Consider the following 17,564-nt stretch of genomic DNA (forward strand, 5'->3'; position numbering starts at 1 on the left):
CAGAATTGACTTGATGGCAATGGATTTGGTTTTTGGTTATGAACTGCCAGAATGAACAAATTTGTCTTTGTGGAAGTATAGCCAGAATGCTCCTTAGAAGTGAGGATGAGGAGACTTCGTCTTGCTTACTTTGGTCACGTCATCAGGAAAGACCAATTGCTAGATGAGGATATCGTGTTTGGTAGAGGGTCAACAAAAACAAGGGAAACCCTCCATGAAATGGATTAACACAGTGGCTGGAACAATGGGCTCAAACACACCAAAGACTGTGAGGATGGTACAGGACTGGGAAATGTTAAATTCTGTTATACATAAGGACACCACGGGTCGTAGCAGACTCAGTGGCAATTAACAACAATGAATAATGACACTGAGCATCTTTTCATGTGTTTATTGGCCATTTGTGTAACTTGTATGGTGAAATGTCTATTCAAGTCCTTTGCCCATTTTTTGATTGGGTTGTCATTTTCTTGTTGAGCTGTAGGAGTTCTTTATATATTCTGGTTATCAAACATTATCAGACATATGAATCCTAAGTATTTTCTCCCATTCTGTAGGTTGTTTCCTTACTTTGTTTTTAAGTCCTTTGATGCACAAAAATTTTTAATTTTGATGAAACTTCTAAAGTTTTTTAATTTATTGTTTGATATAATCACTTTTCCTATCAGCTTCCAAGTACAAAACTGCCTGAAGAGTTTTAGTCTTTTTTTATTGTTAGGTGCTGTTGAGTTGGTTTCGACTCATTGCAACCCTATGTACTATAGAACCAAACACTGTCCAGTCCTATGCCATGCTCACAATCATTGCTATGCTTGTGTCCATTGTTGCAGCCACTGTGTCAATCCATCTCATTGAGGGTGTTCCTCTTTTTTGCTGACCGTGTACTTTACCAAGCATGATGTCCTTCTCCCGGGACTGATCCCTCCTGATAGCATGTCAAAAGTATGTAAAATGTAGTCTTGCCATCCTTGCTTCTAAGGAGCATTCCGACTGTACTTCGTCCAAGGCGGATCTGTTTGCACTTTTGGCAGTCCACGGTATAGTTAATATTCTTCACCAACACCGCAATTCGGAGACATCAATTCTTCTTCCATCTTCCAGCTTTTGCATGCATAAGATGTGATTGAAAATACCACGGCTTGGACCAGGCACACCTTAGACTTCAAGGTGACATCTTTGCTTTTCAACACTTTAAAGCCTTTCACAGCAGATTTGCCCCAATGTGTCTTTCGATTTTTTTTTTAATTTTTATTGTGCTTTAAGTGAAATATTACAAATCAAGTCAGTCTCTCACATAAAAATTTATATACACCTTGCTATATGCTCCTAGTTGCTCTCCCCCTAATAAGACAGCACACTCCTTCCCTCTACTATCTATTTTCGTGTCCCTTTGGCCAGTTTCTGAACCCCGCTGCCCTCTCATCTACCCTCCAGAAAGGAGGAGCTGCCTGCATAGTCAGTCTCATGTGTCTGCTTGATCCAAGAAGTTCACTCCTCACCAGTATCATTTTCTATCCCATAGTCCAGTGCAATCCTTGTCTGAGGAGTTGGCTTTGGGAATGGTTCCTGCCTTGGGCTAACAGAAGGTCTGGGGACTATGACCTCTGGGGTCCTTCTAGTCTCAGTCAGACCATTAAGTCTGGTCTTTTTAAGAGAGTTGAGGTCTGCATCCCACTGCTCTCCTGTGTCCTCAGGGGTTCTCTGTTGTGTTCCCTGTCAGGGCAGTCATTGCTTGTAGCTGGGCACCATCTAGTTCTTCTGGTCTCAGGCTGATGTAGTCTCTAGTTTATGTGGCCCTTTCTGCCTCTTGGGCTCGTACTTACCTTTTGTCTTTGGGGTTCTTCATTCTCCTTTGCTCCAGGTGGGTTGAGACCAATTGATGTATCTTAGATGGCTGCTTGCTAGCGTTTAAGACCCCAGACACCACTCTTCAAAGTGGGATGCAGAATGTTTTCTTAATAGATTTTATTATGCCAATTGACTTAGATGTCCTCTGAAACCATGGTCCCCAAACCCCTGCCCCTGCTACGCTGGCCTTCGAAGCATTCAGTTTATTCAGGAAACTTCTTTGCTTTTGGTTTAGTCCAGTTGTGCTGACCTCCCCTGTATTGTGTGTTGTCTTTCCCTTCACCTAAAATAGTTCTTAACTACTATCTAATTAGTGAAAACCCCTCTCCTTCCCTCCCTCCCCACTCTCGTAACGATCAAAGAATATTTTCCGCTCTGTTTAAACTATTTTTTCAGTTCTTACAATAGTGGTCTCATTCAATATTTGTCCTTTTGCAACTGACTAATTTCACTCAGCATAATGTCTTCACATCCCTCCATGTTATGAAATGTTTCATGGATTAATCGTTGTTCTTTATCGATTTATCCATTGTGCATATACCATAATTTATTTATCCATTCATCCATCAATGGGCACCTTGGTTGCTTCCATCTTTTTGCTATTGTAAACAGTGCTGCAGTGAACATGGGTGTGCATATATCTGTTCATGTAAAGGCTCTTATTTCTCTAGGATACATTCCAGGGAGTGGGACTGCAGGATCGTATGGTAGTTAAGGAAGCGCCAAATCCATTTCCAAAGTGGTTATACCATTTTACATTCCAACCAGCAGTGTACAAGTGTTCCAGTCTCTCTACAACCTCTCCAATATTTATAATTTTGTATTTTTTGGGCTAATGCCAGCCTTGTTGGAGTGAGATGGAATCTCATTGTAGTTTTGATTTGCATTTCTCTAACAGCTAATGATCGTGAGCATTTCCTCATGTATCTGTTAGCTACCTGAATGTCTTCTTTAGTGAAGTGCCTGTTGATATCCTTTGTCCATTTTTTAATTGGGTTATTTGCCTTTTTGTTGTTGAGTTTTTGAAGTACCATGTAGATTTTAGATATCAGATGCTGATCAGAAATGTCCTAGCTCAACGCTTTTTCCCAGATTGTAAGTAATTTTTTTATTCTTTTGGTGAAGCCTTTGGATGAGTGTACGTGTTTGATTTTCAGGAGCTCCCAGATATCTAGTTTCTCTTCTGCATTGTCAGTAATGTTTTGTATACTGTTTATGCCATGTATTAGGGGTCCTAGGATTGTCCCTATTTTTTCTTCCATGATCCTTATTATTTTAGATTTTATAGGTCTTTGACCCATTTTGAGTTTGTTTTTGTGCATGGTGTGAGGTATGGGTCTTGTTTCATTTTTTTGCAGGTGGATATCCAGTTATGCCAGCACCATTTGTTAAATAGACTGTCTTTTCCCCATTTACCTGACTTTGGGCCTTTGTCAAATATCAGCTGCTCATATGTGGATGGATTAATATCTGGATTCTCAATTCTGTTCCATTGGTCTATGTACCTGTTGTTGTACCGGTACCAGGCTGTTCTGGCTACTGTGGTGGTATAACAGGTTCTAAAATCAGGTAGAGTGAGGCCTCCCACTATGTTCTTTTTCAGTAATGCTTTACTTATCCAGGGCATATTTCCCTTCCATATGAAGTTGGTGATTTGTTTCTCCATCTCATTAAAAAATGTCATTGGCATTTGGATCGGAATTGCATTGTATCTATAGATGGCTTTTGGCAGAATAGACAATTTTACAATGTTGTCTTCCTATCCATGAGCAAGGTATGTTTTTCTACTTATGTAGGTCTCTTTTGGTTTCTTGCAGTAGTGTCTTGTAGTTTTCTTTGTATAGGTCTTTTACGTCTCTGGTAAGATTTATTCCTCAGTATTTTATCTTCTTCGGGGCTACTGTAAATGGTATTGATTTGGTGATTTCTTCTTTGATATTCTTTTGTTGGTGTAGAGGAATTCAACTGATTTTTGTATGTCTATCTTGTATCCTGACAGTCTGCTAAACTCTTCTATTAGTTTCAGTAGTTTTCTGGAGGATTCTTTAGGGTTTTCTATGTATAAGATCGTGTCATCTGCAAATAGAGATACTTTTACTTCTTCCTTACCAATCTGGATGCCCTTTATCTCTTTATCTAGCCTAATTGCTCTGGCTAGGACCTCCAGCAAAATGTTGAATAAGAGTGGTGTTAAAGGGCATCCTTGTCTGGTTCCCAATCTCGAGGGGGAATGCTTTCAGACTCTCTCCATTTAGGATGACGTTAGCTGTTGGCTTTGTATAAATGCCCTTTATTATGTTGAGGAATTTTCCTTCTATTTCCATTTTGCTGAGTTTTTATCATGAATGGGTGTTGAACTTTGTCAAATGCGTCTTCTGCATCAATTGATAAGATCATGTGGTTTCTGTCTTTTATTTATATGATGGATTACATTGTTTTTCTAATGTTGAACCATCCCTGCATACCTGGTATGAATCCCACTTGGTCATAGTGAATTATTTTTTTGATATGTTGTTGAATTTTATTGGCTAGAATTTTGTTGAGGATATTTGTATGCAAGTTCATGAGGGACATAGGTCTGTAATTTTCTTTTTTTTGTGGTCTCTTTGCTTGGTTTTGGTATCAGGGATATGTTGGCTTCATAGAATGAGTTTGGTAGTATTCCATCCTTTTCTATGCTCTGAAATACTTTTAGTAGTAGTGGTACTAATTCTTCTCTGAAAGTTTGGTAGAACTCTGCAGTGAAGCCACTGGAGCCAGGGCTTTTTTTTTGTTGTTGTTGTTCTTGGGAGTTTTTTGATTACCTTTCCAATCTCTTCTTTTGTTACACTTTTATTTAGTTATTCTACCTCTGTTTGTATCAGTTTAGGTAGGTAGTGTGTTTCTAGAAATTCATCCATTTCTTCTATGTTTTCAAATTTGTTAGAATACAATTTTTTGTAGTAATCTGATATGATTCTTTTAATTTCAGTTGGGTCTGTTGTAACATCGCTCATCTCATTCCTTATTCGGGTTATTTGCTTCCTCTCCTGTTTTTCTTTTGTCAGTTTGGCCAGTGGTTTATCAATTTTGTTAATTTTTTCAAAGAACCAGCTTTTGGTCTTGCTAACTCTTTCAATTTTCTGTTTTCTATTTCATTTAATTCTGTTCTAATTTTTATTATTTGCTTTCTCTGGTGCCTGAGGGTTTCTTTTGTTGCTCTCTATTTGTTCGATTTGTAGGGATAATTCTTTGATTTTGGCCCTTTCTTCTTTTTGTGTGTATGCATTTATTGATATAAATTGACCTCTGAACACTGCTTTAGTTGTGTCCCAAAGGTTCTGATAGGAAGTGTTTTCATTCTCATTGGATTCTATGAATTTCTTTATTCCATCCTTAATGTCTTCTATAACCCAGTCGTTTTTGAGCAGGGTATTGCTCAGTTTTGAAATGTTTGATTTCTTTTCCCTGCTTTTTCTGTTACTGATTTCTACTTTTATGGCCTCATGGTCAGAGAGGATGCTTTGTAATATTTCGGTGTTGTGGATTCTGCTAAGGCTTGCTTTATGACCTAATATGTCGTCTATTTCAGAGAATGTTCCATGTGTACTAGAAAAGAAAGTATACTTGGCTGCCGTTGGGTGGAGTGTTATGTATATGTCCATGAGGTCAAGTTGGTTGATTGTGGCATTTAGATCTTCCGTTTCTTTATTGAGCTTCTGTCTGGATATTCTGTCCATCACCGGAAGTGGTGTGTTGACGTCTCCTAATATAACTGTGGAGCTGTCTATCTCACTTTTCAATGCTGATAGAGTTTGTTTTATGTATCTTGCAGCCCTGTCATCGGATGCATAAATATTTAATATGGTTATACCTTCTTGGTGTATTGTCCCTTTAATCATTATATAGTGTCCTTCCTTGTCGTTTGTGGTGGATTTAACTTTAAAGTCTATTTTGTCAGAAATATTGCCACTCCTGCTTTTTTGATTGTTGTTTGCTTGATATATTTTTTTTCCATCCTTTGAGTTTTAATTTGTGTCTCTAAGTCTAAGCTGTGTCTCTGTAGGAAGCATACAGACGGATCCTGTTTTTTTAAATCCATTTTGCCACTCTGTTTCTTTATTGGTGCATTTAGTCCATTTACATTCAGCATAATTATGGATAGGTATGAGTTTAGTGCTGTCATTTTGATATCTTTTTTTAGTGTGTTATTGACAGATTCTTTTTCCCACTTAATTTTATATGTTTATCTTTATATATTGTCTTTTCCTCTTATTTGTTGTCATTAATTTTGTTTCCACTGAGTATTTTTTTCCTGTATTTTATTTTGATGAGTATGATTGTTAGTCTCTTTTGTGGTTACCTTAGTATTTACCCCTATTTTTCTAAGTTTAAACCTAACTTTTATTTTTTCATATCTCCTTATCCTCCTCTCCATATGAAAGACCTATATTTCTTAGTCCCTCTTTATTGTTTTAATGCTGTCTTCTTTCATATAATGACATCGCTATTTCCCTGTTTTGAGTGTTTTTTTATCTTGATGTATTTTTGTGATTTCCCTGTCTGGGCTGATATCTGATTGCTCTGTCCTGTGTTCTAGTCTTGGGTTGATATCTGATATAATTGATTTTCTAGTCAGAGAACTCCCTTTAGTATTTCTTGTAGATTTGGTTTGGTTTTTATGAATTCTCTAAACTTCAGTTTATCTGGAAATGTCCTAATTTGAGAGACAGTTTTGCTGGATATATGATTCTTGGCTGGCAATTTTTTTCCTTCAATGCTTTACATAAGTCATCCCATTGCCTTCTTGCCTGCACGGTTTCTGCCGAGTAGTATGAAATTATTGACTCTCCTTCGTAGTGGACTTTTCGTTCATCCCTAGCTGCTGTTAAAATTGTCTCTTTATCTTTGGTTTTGGCAACTTTGATTAATATGTCTTGATGTCTTTCTTTTAAGATCTACCTTATGTGGAGTTCGATGAGCATCCTGGATATCTTCTCATCTTTCACGATGTCAGGGAAGCTTCTGCCAACAAATCCTTAACAATTCTGTCTGTATTTTCTGCTATCCCTCCCCGTTCTGGTATTCTAATCACACATAGGTTATTTCTCTGGATAGAATCCCACATGATTCTTAGGGTTGCTTCATTTTTTAAAATTCTTTTCTCTGATTTTTCTTCAAATATATTGGTGCCATGTGCTTTATCTTCAATCTCACCAATTCTGCCTTCCACGTGCTCAATTCTGCTCCTCTTTCTACTGAGTTGTCTAATTCTGTAATTTTTTTGTTAATCTTCTGAATTTCTGATTGCTGTCTATGGATTCTTGCAGCCTCTTAAATTTTTCGTTATGTTCTTGAATAACTTTTATAATTTCTTCAACTGCTTTATCTGTGTGTTCCTTGGCTTGTTCTGCATATTGCCTGATCTCCTTTCCTGATCTCATTCCTGATGTCTTGAAGGGTTTTGTATATTAACCTTTTGTATTCTGCATCTGGTAATTCCAAGAAGGCACCTTCATTCAGAAGATCCCTTGATTCTCTATTTTGAGAGATTGTTGAAGCTGTCATGGTCTGTTCTGATTTCCTGACTGGTGTTTCCACGGACATTGATTGTGGATCCAAGTAAAATGAAATCCTTGACAACTTCAACTTTTCTCCATTTATCATGATGGTGCTGATTGGTCCAGTTGTGAGGATTACTGTTTTCTTTATGTTGAGGTGCAATCCACACTGAAGGCAGTAGTCTTTGATCTTCATCAGTAAGTGCTTTAAGTCCTCTTCACTTTCAGCAAGCAAAGCTGTGTCATCTGCATATTGCAGGCTGTTAATGAGTCTTCCTCCCATCCTAATGCCCTGTTCCTCTTCATATAGTGCAGCTTCTTGGATTATTTGCTCAGCATACAGTGAATAAAGTATGGTCAAAGGATACAACCCCGACGCACACCTTTCCTGACTTTAAACCACGCAGTATCCCCTTGTTCTGTCTGAATGACTATCTCTTGGTCTATGTACAGGTGTCACGTGAGCACAATTAAGTGTTCTGGAATTCCCGTTCTTTGTAATGTTATCCATAATTTGTTATGATCCACACAGTTGAATGCCTTTGCATAGTCAATAAAACAGAGGTAAACATCTTTCTGGTATTCTCTTCTTTCAGCCAGGATTCAGCTGACATCAGTAATGATATCCCTGGCTCCACGTCCTCTTCTGAATCCGGCCTGAATTTCTGGCAGTTCACTGTCAATATACTGCTGCAGTTGCTTTTGAATGATCTTCAGCAAAATTTTACTTGCATCTGATATTAATGATACTGTTTGATAATGTCCACCTTCGGTTGGATTACCTTTCTTGGGAATAGGCATAAATATGGATCTCTTTCCATCAGTTGGCCAGGTAGCTGTCTTCCAAGTTTCTTGGCATAGACGAGTGAGCACTTTCAGCACTGCATCCATTTGTTGAAACATCTCAATTGATATTCTGTCAACTCCTGGAGCCTTGTTTTCCACCAATGCCTTCAGTGCAGCTTAGACTTCTTCCTGCGGTGGCATCAGTTCCTGACCATATGCTACCTCCTGAAATGGTTGAACTTCGATCAATTCCTTTTGGTATAGTGACTGTGTGTATTCTTTCCATCTTCTTTTGATGCTTCCTGCGTCATTTAATATTTCCCCCATGTAATCCTTCACTATTGGAACTCGAGGCTTGAATCTTTTCTCTAGTTCTTTCAGCTTGAGAAATGCCAAGCGTGTTCTTCCCTTTTGGTCTTCTATCTCCAGCTCTTTGCACATGTCATTATGATACTTTACTTTGTCCTCTTGGCTGCCCTTTGAAATCTTCTGTTTAGTTCTTTTACTTCATTGTTTCTTCCTTTTGCTTTAGCTACTTAACATTCAAGAGCAAGTTTCAGAATCTCTTCTGATATCCATTTTGGTCTTTTCTTTCTTGTCTTTTTCATACCTCTTGCTTTCTTCATGTATGGTGTCCTTGATACCATTCCACAACTTGTCTGGTCTTCAGTCATCAGTGTTCAACCCATCAAATCTACTCTTGAGATGGTCTCTAAATTCCAGTGGGATATACTCAAGGTTGTACTTTAGCTCTCTTGGACATGTTCTAATTTTCTTCAGTTTCAACTTGAACTTGCACAAGAGCAACTAATTATCTGCTCTGTATTGGGCCTCTGGCCTTGTTTTGACTGATGATATTGAGCTTTTCCATGGTCTGTTTCCACAGATGTAGTTAATTTGATTCCTGTGTATGCCATCTCGTGAGGTCCATGTGTACAGTTGTCGCTTATGTTGGTGAAAAAAGATATTTGTAATGAAGAAGTCGTTGGTCTTGCAAAATTTTATCATGCGATCTCCAGCATCATTTCTATCACCAAGGTCATATTTTCGAACTACCAATCCTTATTCTTTGTTTTCAACTGTTGCATTCCAATCACTGGTAATTACCAATGTATCTTGATTGCGTGTTTCTTTCAACTTCAGACTGAAACCTTCAGTTTCTTCATCTGTGGCCTTAGTAGTTGGTGTGTAAATTTGAGTAATAGTCATATTAATTGGTCTTCCTTGTAGGCATATGGATAGTATCCTATCACTGATAGTGCTGTAATTCAGGATAGATCTTGAAATGTTCTTTTTGACGATGAATGCAATGCCATTCCTCTTCAAGTTGTCATTCCTGGCACAGTAGGCCATATGACTGTCCGATTCAAAATGGCCAATGACAGTCCATTTCAGCTGACTAATGCCTAGGATATTGATGTTTATGCATTCCATTTCATTTTTGATGATTTCTAATTTTCCTACATTCATACTTTGTGCATCCCATGTTCCAACTATTAATGGATATTTGCAGCTGTTTCTTCTCATTTTGAGTCATGCCACATCAGCAAATGAAGGTCCTGAAAGCTTGACACCATCTACGTTATTAAGGTCAACTCTACTTTGAGGAGGCAGCTTTTCCCCAGTCATCTTTTGAGTGCTTTCCAACTTGAGGAGCTCATCTTCTGGCACTGTATCAGACAATGTTCCTCTGCCATTCTTAAGGTTTTCGCTGGCTAACTGTTTCCAGAAGTAGACTGCTGGGTCCTTCTTCCTAGTCTGTCTTAGTCTGGCAGCTGAGCTGAAACCTTTTCACCATGGGTAACCCTGTTGGTATCTGAATACTGGTGGCATAGCTTCCAGCATCACAGCAACACACGAGCCCTCACAGTATGACAAGCTGACACGTGGGGGCTAGTTCTTTTAGTCTGCTGCAAACCCTGCTGACCTTATCTTCTTAATCATGTGTGCTGCTTTTCTCAAGTTTTCCCCAACGTTTGACTTCTGTGTCTTATAAAGCACATGCCCTGGGTCTTTACTGACTGTGCCTTTCCTCTTGAAGCTGGCCTGTCTCGGTGATACTTTCCCTTCCCATCTGCCCTGCCCCTCTATCACTGCCTTATAACTCCTACCATCCTACCATGCTATCACAGTTGTCTCCTCCCATCTCTATCATAATATACCCTGTGTATTTTAGGTGATGTGACCATATATTATCCAAATTGGAATGCTTTTGGAACTAAAAGGGGGTGCTTTTAATTAATAATAATGCTGGAATAACAGGTATAAATTAGGACTGTCCCAGGCAAACCAGGATGTATGGTCCCTATCTATGGCATTAACTGTAATTGTGAGTACTTCCTCGAGGCACAATGGCTATGCTGAAAACTGTGATTTTGTTGTCTTTGCATCCCTTGCTGTGTCCAGCTCAGTAATTTTTAAAAAATAAAAGCTTTTTTATTTTGAAACTTTAGATTTACAAAGAAGTTGCAAGGATACTATGGAATTCTTTTATGCCTTTCACCCAATTTCTCCTGTTGGTAATATTTTGCATTTCCATGGTATATTGGTCAAAATTAAGAAACTGTGTTGGTTTATTAACTAACTACAGACTTTATTTGGATTTTACCTGTTTGTCCATTAATGTTCTCTTTCTGTTCCAGGATCCAGTCCCTCAGTACCAGAATGCATTTAGGTCATAAGTCTCCCTTGTCTCCTCTAGTCTGTGAATTTCTCAGCCTTTTCTTGGTTTTCTGACTTTGATAGTCAATCTTTGAGGAGTACTGGGCAGGTATCCTGTAGAAATCTCCCCCAAACTGGGTTTGCCTGATACTTTTCCCATGATTAGCCTGAGGTATAGGTTTTCAGGAAGAATACCATGAAGTAAAGTGCCCGTCTTATCACATTGTATCAGGGAGCATATTTCCACATGACATCACTGGTTAACCTTAACTACTTGGTTAAGGCAGCATTTGCCAGCTCTCTTCATTGCAAAGTTACTATTTTTCTCTTTCCCTACTGTATTCTCAGTGAAGCAATTCACTAAGTCTAACCCATCCTGAACGGGAGGAAGAGGGTGATTTAACTCCATGTCCTGGAGGAGGTAGTATTTACATTTCAATTATTTGGAATTCTTCTGTAAGGAAGATTTGTCCCTTCTCCCCATTTATTTATTCACTCATTTATTTATATAGGTATGGGCTCGTCTATATTTATTTTATACCCAGGGTTACAATCCACTACTGTTATATTGTTGCCCAAATTGTTCTAGCATTGGCCCTTGGGAGCTTTTTCAGGTTAGCTCCTGTGTCCCTTTGACATGCCCCAATCCTTTTGTTTTTGAGCAGTTGCTTACTTTCTATACTACAAGATGCTCCAGGCTTGTCTTGTATTTTCCCTTCCCCGCCTTAGAACCAGTCGCTTTCCTTGGAGAACTGGATACTTTAACTGGAAAATATTTAGAAACCAAGGTCCAGCACTGACAGTACTTTGAGCTGAACTGCATTCTTGCTCCAGTCCTTCCAAGCTAATGTAACTTGACTGGAGTATGCGGGAGGCAGATGTAGCACCCCCAGAAAGCAGCTAGCACCACAGTAGCTTGGTGGCAGATTTGGTATTGGTACATTAGGGCATTTGGTCCATTTGGATTCTCAATCATTGCACAGTGAGCTATTGGCTCCTCACCTGAGGCCCTTAGATCTGCAGGGTGCGGAGGTAACTGAAGATGTGTCTCTGGGCACAGGAAAGAGGAGTTGTGGAGAGAGAGGAGCCTCTCCCCCTCTTTACCCCTGGAGGGGTCACTGAAGGTCAGAGGGAAAGGCCCTGGCAGTTATGATTTTCAGTTTTTTTGAAGTACATACAATTTATATACATAAAATTCACCTGTTTTCAGTGTACAAATCAATTATTTAAAAAATTTACAAGGTTACACAAAAATCACAATTCAGTTTTACAACATTTTCATCACCCTAGAAAAATCTCTTTTGCCCATGTGCAGACAGTCCCTGTCCCCGCCTCCAGCCCCATGCAACCATTAATCTACTATCTGCTTTACAGATTTGCATTTTGAATTACTTCGTATCAATGGACTCATACCGTATGTGGTCTATTGTGGTCTCTTTCACTCAGCATGTTTTTGAAGTCACCCACATTGTAGCATGCATCAGTAAATTTGTTCTTTTTTATTTCTGAATATATTCCATCGTATAGACATACATTTTTTGTTTATCCATTCAGCAGTTGATGATTATTTGGATTGTTTTCACTTTTTGATTAGTATGAATAATGCTTTGAACATTCACGTACAAGTCTTTGTGTGAACATATATTTTCATTTCTCTTGGGGGTGTGTTAGGGATTAAATGAAGATACGTTGAAGTTCTAACTCCTAGTACCTGTGAACATGACCATGTTTGGCAAAAAAAAAAAATAGTGTCTTTGAAAATGTTATCAGCATGTCATAGTGGAACAGGGATGATTTTAACTTTAATTCTTTAAATCCAGGTACCTATTATCTGTTTGTGGTAACTCATAGGGACCCTATGAGTCGGAATCGACTCAACAGCAATGAGTCTGGTTTGGTTTTATTGTCTGTTCAGGAGCGCTGGTGGCACAGTGGTTAAAAGCTCAGCTGCCAACTAAAAGGTCAGCAGTTTGAATCTACCAGTTGCTCCTTGGAAACCCTACAGGGTAATTCTACTTTGTATTATAGGGTTGCTATGAGTTGGAATAGATTCAACGGCAATGTGTTTTTTTTTGGGGGGGGGCTTATTGTCTGTTTAAGAAGTCCCTGGGTGGTGCAAATGGTTAAGCACTTGGCTAATAACCAAAAGTTTGGAATCTCTGAATCCACCCAGAGGCACCTCAGAGCAAAGTCCTAGCAATCCATTTCTGAAAGGTCACAGCTATTGAAAACTCTACGGAATACAGTTCTATTGTGAAACACCTGGGGTTACCAGGAGTCAGAATCGTCTCAACAGCAACTGGTTTGGTTTTATTGTCTGTTTATTTAGGTGTGCTCAGGCAATTGACCCCATTAATTTCCCACCTTGGTCTTAATCCAATATGAGTGCTGTCCTTACAAAAAGAGAAGAGACACAGACGGACACACAGAGGGAAGAATGCCTATGATCCCTCAGCGTCACCAGAAGCTAGGAGAGAGGCATGGAAGATTCTCCCTTAGAGCCCACAGAAGGAATCAACATGGTTAACACCCTAATTTTGGATTCCTATTCCATCAGAATGGTGACACAATAAATTTCTGTTCTCATACCAACCCAGCCAAACCAAACCCATTGCCACTGAGTCCACTCTGACTCATAACGACTCTATAGGACAGAGTAGAACCATCCCCTAGGGTTTCCAAGGCTATTAAATCTTTTTTAATTATTTTTTTTATTGTGCTTTAAGTGAAAGTTTACAGCTCAAGTTAGTTTCTCATACAAAAATCTACACACACACACTGTTATGTGATGCTAGTTGCTTTTCCTATAATGTGACAGCACACTTCTCCCTTCCACCCTGGATTTCCTGTGTCCATTCAACCAGCTCCTGTCCCTTTTTGGCTTCTTATCTCGTCTCCAGACAGAAACTGCCCATTTAGTCTCATGTATCTACTTGAGCTATGAAGCACTCTCCTCATGAGTATCATTTTATGTCTTATAGTCCAGTCTAGTCTTTGTCTGAAGACTTGGCTTTGGGAATGGTTTCAGCTCTGGGCAAACAGAGAGTCTGAGGGCCATGTCTTCCAGGGTCCATCCAGTCTCAGCCAGACCCTTAAGTCTGGTCTTTTTACTAAAATTTGAGTTCTGCACCCCACTTTTCTCCTGCTCTGTCAGGGACTCTCTGTTGTATTCCCTGTCAGGGTGGTCATTGGTGATATCCAGGCACCATCTAGTTCTTCTGGTCTCAGGCTGATGGAGTCTCTGGTTTATTATGGCTCATTCTGTCTCCTGGGCTAATTATCTTCCTTGTGTCTTTGGTGTTCTTCATTCTCCTTTGCTCCAGGTGGGTTGCGACCAGTTAATGCATCTTAGATCACTGCTCGCTAGCTTTTAAGATCCCAGACAGCACTCACCAAGGTGGGATGCAGAACATTTTCTTAATCAACTGTTATGTCCAAGGCTATCAATCTTTACAGAAGCAGACTGTCAGATCTTCTGAGGAACTGCTGTTCACACTGCCCACCTTTGGGTTAGCAGCTGAGTGCTTAGCCACTGCGCCACCAGGGCTCCTTTCCTGTTCTCATAAACCACCCAAACTGTGGTACTGTTACGGCAGCCCTAGGAAATTCACACTGGATGGAATACTGAGGGGTGGAACTGCACGGTGTTTAAGAGCTACACAGCTGCTAACCAAAACGTTGGCAGTTGAATCCACCATCTGCTCCTTGGAAGCCCTATGGAGCAGTTCTGCTCTCTCCTACAGGGCCGTTATGAGTCAGAACTGACTCAATGGCAACGAGTTTGGTTTGTTTTTTTTATGGTAAACTTATGTTTTTTTTATGTTTAAGTTTTTTAATCACCAAATTCTTTTCCAAAGTGACCACACCATTTTATATTCCCACCCAGCACCCAGTGCTATCGAGTCGATTCCGCCTCATAGCGACCCTATAGGACAGAGTAGAACTGCCCCATAGAGTTTCCAAGGAGCGCCTGGTGGATTTGAACTGCCGACCCTTTGGTTAGCAGCTGTAACACTTAACCACTGCACCACCAGGGTTTCCTACAGTCGGAATCGACTCGACGGCACTGGGTATATTCCCACAGCAATGTCTTAATTAGGGTTCCAGTTTCTCCACAGCCTTGCCAACACTTATTTTTATTATGAGCATTCTTTTGGGTGTGAAATGTTATTTCATTTTTATTTTAATTTGATTTTCCCTAGTGATTAATGATGTTGAGAATCTTTTCAAGTACTAAGGCATTCATGTATCTTCTTTGCTGAAATCCTTTGCCCATTTTTAAATTGACTTGTTTGCTTTATTTTTGAGTTTTAGAAATTCTTTGTATATTTTGGACATAAGTCTTTACTTGCAAATATTTTCTTCCAGTCTGTAGTCTGTCAACGCATTCTCTTAATGGTATCTTTTGGAGTGCACAAATTTCAAATTTTGATGAAGTCCAACTTATTAATGTATTTTTTTTCTGGATTGCATTTGGTGTCATACCTAAGAACTCTTTTTCTAACTCAAAGTCACGTAGGTTCACCTCTATGTTTTCTTCTAAGAGCTTTATAGTTTTTGGTCTTACAATTAGGTCTACAATCCCTTTTGCAGAAAGTGCCTAAAGTCTTTTTTTGTTTGTTTGTTTGTGTCTTTTTGTATCTGGATAGCCAAATGTTCCAGCACCATTTATTGAAAAGACCATCTTTTCTCCACTGAATTGCCGTGGCACCTTTCTTGAAAATAAATTGACCATAAATGTAAGAGTTTATTCTTTGACTCTCTATTCTGTTCCATTGATCTATATGCCTATCCTGATGACAATTCCACACTGTCTTGATTAGTGTAGCTTTGTAGTAAGTTGTGAACTCAGAAAGTGCTCTTTATTTTCAGAATTGTTTTGGCTATTCTGGGTCCTTTGCATTTCCAAATAAATTTTAGGATCCGCTTGTCAAAATTTTTGCAAAAAAGCCTGCTGGTATTTTGATAGGAATTGCACTGAATCTGTAGATCAATCCGAGGAGAACTGCCATCTTAACGACATTGAGTCTTCCAATCCATGAATACAGAATGTCTCTCCATTTATACCTTCTTTAATTTCACTGAACAGTGTTTTACAATTTTTCATTGTACAATCTTGTACTTCTTTTGTTAAATTTATTCCTAAGCATTTAATTCTTTTTCGTGCTATTGGGGATGGAATTGTTTTAACTTCATTTTTAAATTTTTCATTGTTAGTGTGCAAAAATACAATGACTTTTGTATACTGATCTTATATCCTGTGACCTTGCTTAATTCACTGATTAGTTCTAGTACGATATAATTTTTTTTGTTGTTGTGAGACCTTCACTCAGTCAGAATCATGACAAAGGGGGCCCAGACCAACAACAAGATAGCAGCAGCCTCTGTCTGTGCGGAGTTTTAGTTTTTATAGTCCTTTCCCATAGAGACTGTCTGGCCGAATTCCTTATTTTATAGAGCACAGAACTGAAGTCCAGAGAATTTAGGTGACTTGGCCACACAGACAAATACTGGTAGAGCCAAGAAGAGAAACCATATCCCTATCTCCCTGTCCACTGAGCTCCCCACTCCACCAGAATGCCTTCTAGCCCTTTTCCACGGTTAGGATTTAGCAGCTGTCATTTCTTTCAGTGTCCACGAGGGTATATCTGATGGAATCTTGTTTTCTGGTCCTCCAGTAAAGCTCTCCAAATTACCTGATGCCTGCCTCAACATCTCTGGGGGTCAGCTAACTTGCATGCTTGATATATATTTTGAAAAAGCAGTCTAAATTCTAAGGATTGTCTCTCTTGAAACTACAGGTTTCAGAGCTTATTATTTTTTTTTAATAATATTTTATTGTATTTTAGTGAAGGTTTATATAGCATCCTTGCCATACAGCAACTTCTACACCAATTGTTCAGTAACATTGATTACATTCTTCACAATGCATGAACATTCTCAATATTTCCATTCTGGCTGTTCTATTTATTATTATTATTTTTAATTTCCTTGAGTTCAGAAAGGTCTAGGATACTCTTGCTTTGGACTTGTGAGGTTGACCACTTGGCTCTCAACCATTTTACAGCACAGTCAGTTTCTTTAAAAGAATAACGACTAGACTTCTAAAGGGCTTCATCTTAGATTGCATTTATTGGGATAATTGTTTACTATTCTTTAGAATCCAGAGTTTAGACTGTGGGGCCAAAATGGGAATCTTCTCAATTTTCTGATCAACTGACATGATGGCAGGAATCACCCAGAAAAATAAGAGGTCTTTATAGTTTCTTGAACATTTATTCAAGCTTCAATTTAAGATTTCAACTTTCATTTTCAAATAAATAAAAACACTACCTCTTGTAGCTAGGGATGGAAAGACTTGGTTATCCTTGTTGGAGCAATAATTTTCGCCTATCTGAGAAGTCATTCTCTGTAGTTAGGGACTGAAGGACAGGAGGTTGAAACCTAAGGAGGCAAGGTCTTTTTTGGAACAAAGCTAGTTAATCAGTCACCACAGACCATCATCAGAGCCACAATATCAGAAATGGTGAACAACAGAAGTTTATCCTCTGTTCTCTCTTCATGGATTCTACCTGTGAAGGAAGAAAGGATAGTTTGAATAAAAACATTTAAAATATCTTACCAGCTATGGTGGCCACTGGGTTTGTCTTCCCAAATCCATTCCATTTCTCTTCTATTATGTTGCAATAGTGGTTTAGGAGGAATAGACCCAGCTCCAAATCCAGCTTG

At 38.9% G+C, this 17,564-nt stretch overlaps 1 protein-coding gene across 4 annotated transcripts in view; it reads right to left on the reverse strand.

Moving 5' to 3' along the window:
* Nucleotides 1-437: 437 nt before the first annotated feature.
* Nucleotides 438-17,564, reverse strand: part of RPAP2 (RNA polymerase II associated protein 2) — a 117,829-nt gene continuing 100,702 nt past the window's right edge. For 2 of the 4 annotated variants that reach the window (XM_064282276.1, XM_064282275.1), the window contains one exon: nt 441-17,407. Coding sequence is in view for 1 of the 4 variants with exons in the window: in XM_010598109.3 (XP_010596411.2) it covers nt 17,404-17,407 (4 nt within the window). In the remaining 3 variants the exon portion in view is untranslated. Of the gene's footprint in view, nt 17,408-17,564 lie in introns of all 4 variants that reach the window. The other 2 variants (XM_010598109.3, XM_010598108.3) reach the window with 2 other exon arrangements.

This window comes from Loxodonta africana, chromosome 3 (assembly GCF_030014295.1).
Source record: "Loxodonta africana isolate mLoxAfr1 chromosome 3, mLoxAfr1.hap2, whole genome shotgun sequence".
NCBI classification, from domain to species: domain Eukaryota; kingdom Metazoa; phylum Chordata; class Mammalia; order Proboscidea; family Elephantidae; genus Loxodonta; species Loxodonta africana.